At 24.9% G+C, this 10,971-nt stretch overlaps 1 protein-coding gene across 1 annotated transcript; it reads left to right on the forward strand.

Annotated features, from left to right (window-relative positions):
• The first annotated feature begins 6,973 nt into the window (after positions 1-6,973).
• Positions 6,974-7,441, forward strand: LOC145840731 (kelch-like protein 25). Its single transcript, XM_082948058.1, has one exon. The coding sequence runs from the start codon at positions 6,974-6,976 to the stop codon at positions 7,439-7,441; it is 468 nt and encodes a 155-aa protein (XP_082804184.1).
• The last annotated feature ends 3,530 nt before the right edge of the window (positions 7,442-10,971 follow it).

The raw sequence follows: 10,971 nt of genomic DNA on the forward strand, positions 1-10,971 counted from the left end.
AAACATGTTAAATTAATAAACAACTTTAATTTGACAATAAATTAACAAATTTATATTTTAACTACATGTTAGCAGCAGCAAGGTAGTCTATAACGAATACTTCTCGAACTAATGAGTACTTATATCTGCCTGTAATATAGAAAGCAAACTTGCATCTGTAAAACTGTGACGTTGCGAGCTTTCTCTTAAACGCTTGGATGATCAAAAATTTTAACTCAAAAATTTCCATTTAATTTAAACACTTAATGAGTGCAGTTTTATAAAAAATATCCTATTAAACATTCTTTTATTCCACTTTTTTTTCGTTTAAAAATAGACAAAAAAAAGTAACACATATCTAAATTTAATTGGTCTCAAAACTAACACATATGTTAAAAAAAAGTGTTTAAATAAGTTAATAAAAAAACAAATTAAACAATTTTTAACAAATGGTCTAGTAGTTCTAAAAAAATTTATATTGCATGAAATAAAAAACTTTGTTTAATGTAAATACCAGAACTTCAACAACTTATTTTTATTTCACAACCAATATTAAATATTTGTTACAACCTATTACAATGATGGTGGTATTTGAAAAAAAAATAACAATACAATAACAAATCACTCAAAAGTCATTCCTATTCCGAATAATAGAATTCCTAAAAATTTCAGTATGCTACTGTTCTTTTCTATCTTATTTATTTATACATATTTCCTTTTTCTGTTATGTTATTAGAGTTAAGAGCCTGTAATATGTAATAAAGTTGTATGACTTATTTTAACAAAAATTGGTCACTTATTTTGTGACTTATTTGTAATAATACAGTACAAAAAATCAATATACAGTTAATACTTTTTGTAAAAATTGAAAATTATATTTTGTCAGTTCTATTAGGTTTATTTGACTTTTTAGACTTAAAATTTGTCACAACTTTATGTGATTTATCTAAAATAAAGTTATGTTAAAACCCTTTTAATTTTTTATTTCAGTATTTATTTAGTACTCTCTTATCTGTGGATTTCATAAACCCTTATTCCTTATGTTTATTAGATTTCAAAGACTTAGAAATCAAATGTAATTATTGCTTCTTAAAAACCAGTGCAAAATTTGTTGTAAAACTTTTCAAAATCTACTATTTTAAAGAATTCATTGTGAAATGAAAATGACAAAAGTATTAGAGTCAGAGATAAAGATGTGATAAACATAACCTTAAAAGTAAAAATTTCTTAACTAGTAAAATTTATTTGGGTAAAATACTGTTTTGGTTTTATCTAATTGTTACCTAGAAGACTAGTGATTTTTTGTCTTTAAAACAAAAATTTTAAGGTTTGAAAGTATTGTACAACCACACTTAAAACAATAATTACAATTAATTTTAACTTTGAAGTAAATAATACTCAAATGTATTCCGTACTATTTAAAAAACTTGGTATGACTTTTGGTTGTTATATATTATATTTAAAGGCATATTTAAAACTAAAGAATAAGAAAGATACTAAAAGAAAGAAAAACTTTATTAATATTAACTACATGTATTTAAAATCAGAAAAATAAATTAATAAACAATATTTGAAAAAGAACTTTACACTATACAACATAATTACAAACAAGTTTATTTATAGATCAGCATCTGGAAGGTTATGACTAGAATATAACTGCAATCACACTGTAGCTAATTTATCTAGCTACATCTTAAAATTGGGAACGGATCTAAATTGCACGAAGACAAAATTGTACAAAGCCAAAATTGCACGAAGCCAATTTTGCACAAGGCACTAAATTGTACTAGGGAACAAAATTGCACGAAGACGATTTGCATTACGGATTAATTTTGCACGAGCTACATTTTTGCACGGGAGTCAAAAAAAACTAATAAAAAATAAAATAGTATTTAGATCCGTTCCCAATTTTAAGATGTAGCTAGATAAATTAGCTACAGTGTGATTGCAGTTATATTCTAGTCATAACCTTCCAGATGCTGATCTATAAATAAACTTGTTTGTAATTATGTTGTATAGTGTAAAGTTCTTTTTCAAATATTGTTTATTAATTTATTTTTCTGATTTTAAATACATGTAGTTAATATTAATAAAGTTTTTCTTTCTTTTAGTATCTTTCTTATTCTTTAGTTTTAAATATGCCTTTAAATATAATATATAACAACCAAAAGTCATACCAAGTTTTTTAAATAGTACGGAATACATTTGAGTATTATTTACTTCAAAGTTAAAATTAATTGTAATTATTGTTTTAAGTGTGGTTGTACAATACTTTCAAACCTTAAAATTTTTGTTTTAAAGACAAAAAATCACTAGTCTTCTAGGTAACAATTAGATAAAACCAAAACAGTATTTTACCCAAATAAATTTTACTAGCTAAGAAATTTTTACTTTTAAGGTTATGTTTATCACATCTTTATCTCTGACTCTAATACTTTTGTCATTTTCATTTCACAATGAATTCTTTAAAATAGTAGATTTTGAAAAGTTTTACAACAAATTTTGCACTGGTTTTTAAGAAGCAATAATTACATTTGATTTCTAAGTCTTTGAAATCTAATAAACATAAGGAATAAGGGTTTATGAAATCCACAGATAAGAGAGTACTAAATAAATACTGAAATAAAAAATTAAAAGGGTTTTAACATAACTTTATTTTAGATAAATCACATAAAGTTGTGACAAATTTTAAGTCTAAAAAGTCAAATAAACCTAATAGAACTGACAAAATATAATTTTCAATTTTTACAAAAAGTATTAACTGTATATTGATTTTTTGTACTGTATTATTACAAATAAGTCACAAAATAAGTGACCAATTTTTGTTAAAATAAGTCATACAACTTTATTACATATTACAGGCTCTTAACTCTAATAACATAACAGAAAAAGGAAATATGTATAAATAAATAAGATAGAAAAGAACAGTAGCATACTGAAATTTTTAGGAATTCTATTATTCGGAATAGGAATGACTTTTGAGTGATTTGTTATTGTATTGTTATTTTTTTTTCAAATACCACCATCATTGTAATAGGTTGTAACAAATATTTAATATTGGTTGTGAAATAAAAATAAGTTGTTGAAGTTCTGGTATTTACATTAAACAAAGTTTTTTATTTCATGCAATATAAATTTTTTTAGAACTACTAGACCATTTGTTAAAAATTGTTTAATTTGTTTTTTTATTAACTTATTTAAACACTTTTTTTTAACATATGTGTTAGTTTTGAGACCAATTAAATTTAGATATGTGTTACTTTTTTTTGTCTATTTTTAAACGAAAAAAAAGTGGAATAAAAGAATGTTTAATAGGATATTTTTTATAAAACTGCACTCATTAAGTGTTTAAATTAAATGGAAATTTTTGAGTTAAAATTTTTGATCATCCAAGCGTTTAAGAGAAAGCTCGCAACGTCACAGTTTTACAGATGCAAGTTTGCTTTCTATATTACAGGCAGATATAAGTACTCATTAGTTCGAGAAGTATTCGTTATAGACCACCTTGCTGCTGCTAACATGTAGTTAAAATATAAATTTGTTAATTTATTGTTAAATTAAAGTTGTTTATTAATTTAACATGTTTTTTTTGTCAGCAATCATTTGATTAAACTTTTATGTTGTTTTATGTAATATTATTTAAAGTTATCTTTAAGTATATACTTTTGAATTCTATTGTGTTTAAAGGATATAACTGAATTTACTTAAAACATTCTAAAGATAAGTTTGTTTATTATTATTATTGTTTGCACATATTATTTAATATAAAGTTTTCATTTATGTCATGCCTAATTTTGTATAGAGTATCCTTAAGTTCTATTAAGTATCAATAATAGTTAGGTTAATACTATTTTTTGTTTGTAAATGTTAATAGTGTAGGGTAAGAGTACCATATAACCATCCATACCTACAATTATTTTCGGTTGACAACTAAAACTTATGAATATTTTTATGTAAACTGACTTTAGCTGTTACTCGGGCTATATTATTGACTAATAAAGATAGCAACCATGTTATAAGTGTTTTATGGTAGTTTAATTTGGTAATATTAAAATACAGATTTGTTGAATGTTCATTTTTGGAATATAGTTTGTAATGAATCAAGCCTGGTTTATACTAAACTTTTATTGTTGTTAATGCAGTTGATTTTACTAACATTTTAGAACTCTTCTCCAATGCTCGCAGCCTAAAGTTAAAAGCTTATTCTATATTTGAGTTTTTCACAGTTAGTATTTGTATTTTGAACGTGTATACATTTGTCGTATGTGTAGTTTATTGTAAAGTTCCTTTTTAAACTATTTCCTACTTATAAGAAGGTTTCTGATTTAAATTCTAGGTGGCTAAAAGTAATATTGTTTTGTTCATTTCTTAACGTAAATTCTTTTAAATATAATTTTGTTTAATGGTTTCAGCATCATTTATTTAAAACGTAAAGTAAAGTTTTTATATAAGTGTTACTATTTCTTTCTATTTTTATTTTTAAAGGTTCTTGATAAATATATGTTCATTAATGGTCTTGCCTAGTTTTATATAGAGTAGCCCTAAGTATAAGCTAATATGAGTTAGGTTGATATTGTTATATATTTATTGTAGGCTTTGAAGGTTTAAATTTCACAATAATCATACCTACAATTCTATGTGGATTACATATTTATGATTTGTTCGGAAGATTTTTTTTTGTTTTTATATCTATCATTTTATTTATTTAATATTTTTTTGTATTGTATCATTTTATATTTAATTGTGTTTGTTATTTAGAAGTTAATGTTTTAAATTTTGAGTTTTGTTCTAAGAAGTTATTTTAATTTTCTCTTACGTTTCAATTTCTTTTTTTAAATAAAATATATGAAGGTATTACACAGAGTACTATACTACATAGAAGTAAATCGTTATTGTCTAATTATATATACATACAAGGTGGAATAGCAACTAAAGTCTATTTTTAAGTCAACTGTAGTAAAAGGAAAACCAAGTTGTTTAAATTTCGATTATTAATCGCCTAAATTTAAAATTATTTAAGTTCTAAAGTGTAGCTTTATTTTAACATATAAAATAAAAGTTGGTAAAACAATTATTTTGTGTAATTTGTTGTTAGTTTATAATTACTATTTCACATTAACTGAATATTGTATAAATTGCTGTAATTTTTTAAATATTTGTCCAATTATTTTTATTTAACTTAATATATTTTTGTTTTTGTGAAGAAATTTGTAGAATTGTTATAAAAGTCAATGTGCTTTAAAATTACAAGACTAAATCTAGATAGTTGTGAAAATAACTAAAATTATTCTTAAAAAACATACTATATAACGGTTAAATAAAAAAGTATATATTTATTATATTATTTATATCTCTGGTTTGTTAGTTTACTTTAACAATGAAACATACGTAGTACCAAATTTTTACAGATTTAAAATTTAATTATGGATAAAAGCAACTCAAAACATAAACAAGTTTCACCAACACTAGAAGCTGAAAAAGTTTTTCTCGCAAAAAACACAATAGGTAAATTTTATGATCGTTGCAAAGAAAATACCAAAAAATGCATTGATGTTTTGAAAAAAGGTAAGATTTTATTTATAATAAAAGTAAAATCCTAAAAATAAATCGCATGTTAATAAACATTGTTCCTATGACTATTTTTTTTTAATTTAAAAAAACCTTTAATAAAATCAACAGTTATAAATGTTTTGCCAATTTATATTTTAGTTTTATTAGTATGGTTTATTTTGAATTAAAATTTACTAATATTGATTAAAAACTATAATATTTATAACAAATAAAGGTTTATCTTGTAGTATGCTAACGTGTAGTTTTTTATTAGTTTTTGAAAAACTAAACTTTTTAAAATAATTATTTGTAATGTTAATGAAAATTAATTTGATAATATGGTGATTTTTAATTAAACTATTAACCTTAGATTGGTGTTGTAAATTTCCGGCATTATTTTAAAATTTGAAATGGATAGTTATAGTTTTAACTGTTGAAATATTATTGATTATGTACTTAAAAAGATTTATTTGTTTTTTTTTTATATACAAAATATATTTATAGGAACTGAACCTATTGATGAAAAAAAAAAGTTACTATACATGAAAATAAACAAAGTTTTTTTGGAGAAAAGTAAAGAAAAAGAAATAAGTAAAAAGATAGAGCAAAGTATTAACGTTAAAAATGTTTCAACAATTTTTTCACTATTACAATATTTCAATCTCTCTAATTTATATAAAACATCTTTGTGTTTTATCGTGCGTTGCTTCCCAACTGTTCAAGACTCTCCAAATTTCTTAGAGTTAGATTTAGTACTTTTAAAAACTATATTAGCGAGTTCTGAACTGTTCATAGACTCAGAACTTCAGGTATTCAAAGCAGCAAACAATTGGTTGCCCCATAAAATTACTGAACGTAGCAAACATGCAAAAGATCTTTTGCGCAAGATACGTCTGTCGTTGTTAACAATTCCAGCATTAAATCATATTCTTAAACTAAATTCATGTTTAGTTATGAATGAACAATGTGTTGAGTTTATCAAAGAAGCTATGCAAAATATGAATGACAACCAATCAAGTATTACAAGTAGGTACTACAATCAGGATAAATTTAACATTGTTCTTGCAGGGGGTATAAACAAAAAAGAATTTGTTAAGAAACCATTTAGTATCAATGCTACAGTCTTTCTGACGTTAAGGCTTTGCCAGTTTTGAATAATGGGAGAAAACGTCCACAAGTAGTTTGCATTAAAGGCGAAATATATGTGTTCGGTGGCCTTTATGATTTTTACACATTTCACAAAGCAATATTGTCTGTTGAAAAATACATCCCCGTTAAAAACACTTGGGTTAAAATAGCTTTAATGAATGATTATCGTAAAGGGTATTGCACGTGTTCGTTTATTGATAATGTTTATTGTTTAGGAGGAACTTTACGTTTAGAAAAGTTTAGTTCGTGCGTCGAATTTGATACTAAAAACAAATCATGGAGAAAAGTCTCAAAAATGTCCTTGGGAAAGTATTACCCGTCGTGTTGTGTTTTTAAAGGAAGAATTGTTGTTTCCGGTGGACAAACCGACAATGGTGATACAAACGCTGTAGAGGCATATGATCATATTGATGATTCCTGGTCAAGAATGCCAAACATGGTTGAAAAAAGAACACACCACAAGTCGGTTTCTATTAAGAACAAGTTGTTTGTAATTGGTGGATATTATATTGTAACTAGTGAAGTCTTTGATTCATTTTGTAACGAGTTTGTTTTGCTGAAACCTCCCCCTGCAGGTTCAAATGAGTACGTATACTGGAAGTCTGACGTAGTTATGGTTGGAAATAAAATTGTAGTTTTCAGCAACAACCGAACCTTTGCACTTCTTTATGACGTTGACAATGACGTATGGTCAGAAAAATCTTGTGAAATAACTGAAAATAATGGGTATTTTTCTTGTGCTAAATTACCGCAAATATGCTAGAATAAAAATTGTATAAGGAAATATTTAAGTATGGATTTTAAAATTTAAAATTAACTTTATAACTTTAACAACTTTGATTATAGTTTAAGCTACGAACTTTTTTAAGTATTTTTAGTTAAACTTATACCTACTTTAAAGAAATATTCGTTTTATAAAAAAGCTACTAAACTTCGTATTTCGTTGTTGAAGACTAGACGCGAAGGTGCCTTTTTTCTGTTTTTCACATAAATAAAAACTATGAGTGTACAACAGTTTTAGCTATATTAGTGTTTTCTTAGCTTCAAAGTTTTAATTTTACATTTGTTCTTGATACAAATTACTCTTAAACATATGCATGAAGATCACTATTACATTGTTAATTTGTCAAGTTAACTTTAAGTACTTTTTGATTAAGTTTAATAAAGAGTTTAATAAAAAAAATTGTTCTATTTATATTTTTAAACAAAATTAAACTTTCAAGTCGCTGTAATTAAAACATTAAATTAGTTTCATTTTTTTACTTTTATATATCGCAAGTCAATTTTCGTTTTTTGTTATACCTGGCAGGTAAAGGTTTTAAAAGTATAATTTCCCTATTTAGCCTATCTTTTTTATGAATTTTTTAGTTTATAATTTTTTACGTAGTTATTTATATTTTTTTATTCAATTCACTAATTTTTTAATTTAATTACTAGCTTAATGTTTTGTGAGTAATATAATTAAACACTTTCTAACTCTAATAGATAATACTCTTAAAAATTGAACATTTACACGCTTCATTAAAACCGCTAACTAGCTCTCAAAAGTAAGGGTAATAGGAAAAATTAGTGTTAAAAACACTTTTAATTCATAAAGTATTTATTAAAGTTTTTTTTAATATTTGAATAAAGATTGTTTTGAGTATTATTAGGAGTTGCTTATCTTTAAATCAGAAAAAAAACGACCTCAAAATTTCCCGATTCCTGAGTAATTAAACACAAATTACAAGACTTAAAAATAAAACATTATATTAAATAAATTAGAACAAAACTAGTTATAAAATATCAAACAATATTAACAGAAAAAACTAAATTTGACTAAAGATCTAGGATTTTAAAAATCTATCTTGAAAAGTAAAGACCGTTCTTTTTTTATTTGTCTATCGGAATTTTTAAAATTGATTCATAGTTGATTTTTTTTGATTTTCAAATTAGTTTTTAGATTTTATTATCCTTGCCATACTTACTTCCTTTTTTGATTTTACAATACTTAAATTTTGTGTTTTTATACACAACGAGAAGATTGTTTTTTTATTTAAAATAGGTAATAAATCAAAATTAAACACTTTATGTAGAATCGGTTGAAATTTTTTGTAAGTTAAGTAGTTAAAAACTTTAAACAGTAACATGAATTATAAAATGTTTTGATATTATGTTTAACTTTTTTTATAAATTAGTTAGAATAGTAAGCATTTAGTTTAAAAAAAAAATAGCTCGTATATTGTTTGTTAAGTATACTATATGGGAAAAAACACTAGACAAAATAAAAATAAATATAACCTTTATATAGTTTAATATCATAAAGTATTACTACAACCAACTTCTAGAGAAATAAGTTACCATTTAATCAATTTTAAACAAAAACAAGACTAAGTAGTGTTTTCAGTATCGTTTTTTTTTTAAATAAAACATTTCAAAACTTGATAACTGCTGATTTATAATACTATATCGTTTTTACTTCAGTTGCTGTACATAATAAAAAAGCTTTTAAGTAGAAATAATAATACGAACAACAAACCGCTTTATAACTTCAAAGTTAAGTCAAGCCTAAAGAATTCAACTTCCTACTTAAAAATTTTATTAGAACAACATATAGCTTTTACACATGAACATTAAAAAATATGTAAAACTAGGAACTGCCCCAAAAAAATGTCCCTAAAAGCTAAGTAAACTTAATATTTGATGCGAAGAAAACTTTTGCAGTAATTAAATTAATTTATTAATATTTGTATCATAAAAATCACGAATAAGAAAATCGTAAAAGTTCACTTAAATATATCCCTACATAGAGGACATGTATTATGTTCAGCAAACCATCCTTCAATGCATTCCTGGCAAAAGGAATGCTGACCATCGCAAGTAAGACGCAGCATTTTTCTGCCAACGTCTATTTCTTCCATACAAATACTACATTGATCACCAACATGTGACTTATCGGCTGTGAAAAGAGGAAATCTCTGAATTCAATACCAGACCGCTTTTTCGGCCGATTGCTTGCAGTAGCTGATAAAAGTTAACAAACACTCTCACAGTTCGTCGTCTAATTTCACAAGTTTTACGGTAGAATTTATTTTTAAGTCGCTCTAAAGCTTCTTTATCCATATGAACCTTTGCTTCAAGTTTTTCGAACTCTTCTGTTTTACTTATCAAGTTTCCATTATTTGTATCACTTTCATCAATTTTCTGTGGCATACTTCTCAATCTTTTGAGATTTTTCTCGCATACATCAATAGTTTGTTGCAACAAATTGTTTTTATTCATAAAAAGCGAACGGTAATAAACAAATTTTTCTTTATATGCAGCAGAAACCTTCTTGCTTGATTAAACCCTTCCACATTTTGAAGATCATCTAGCAATTTGTGATACACTTCTTCAAGTTCTCGTTCTAGCTCTTTGTAGGGTATCTGTTAAGTTTTGTAAAGTTAATTAAAATAATGTATTATGGTCGAGTTGAATCAATTTGGTTATCTTCATCACATCTTAGGTATAATTTTGTATCAAGTTAATTATTTCAGTCATAAAAATAAAGTTTACAAATTAAATTAATATTCGAATTAGTTTAACTTTTAACTTACACATTTGTAATTTACTAAACTTACGCTATGTACCAGTTTTAACAGTTTAATTTTTAATGTTCAAATCAACAAATGTTTAGCTCCCTGTGCAAACAAAGTAGGTACGAATTGCATTAGTTTTACACAAAGGATCTTGGAAATTATTTATGTTCCTTTTTATAGTCACATTGTTTACTGCGAGGATAATAGTTTTATACGAGAAAACTTTTGTCTATCAAAACACCAATTCTTTTAATATTATTTCATACTGTCATACACAAGATATACTTTGTTCTAAGCTTCACGCGTTTACCAATCGCACTATTCAAACCTAAATAAATGTTAAAACCCTTTTCGCGACCAAGGATAAGACTTAGGGGGGTTACAGTGATATTATGAAAACTAATATTATGAAAATAAATAAAGACAAACCAATCGGGTTGGAATTGTGTGCTAGTAGAAATTTTGAGTATACCACCCACTAAAATCAGTTTATATAATCAGTATGTCGTAGAGAGGTGGTCTTCAAGTTAATTCAAATCCGTGAACCGTAAATCAAAAAATTCAAATTATGTCCATTCTAATTTGAAATTTTTATCAATTTAAAAACTTTACAAAAAAAAAAATTATAGTATATTTTGTCTTGAATTCTAGTTTTTTTTAATGATTTTTGCTCAAAATTTCAGGTTCTTTTCAAAATTTATCAAATTCTAGGTTTTTCCTGTTTTTCAAGTTTTTT

The sequence above is a fragment of the Thalia democratica genome, chromosome 7 (assembly GCF_965202585.1).
Source record: "Thalia democratica chromosome 7, ktThaDemo2.hap1.1, whole genome shotgun sequence".
NCBI lineage: Eukaryota > Metazoa > Chordata > Thaliacea > Salpida > Salpidae > Thalia > Thalia democratica.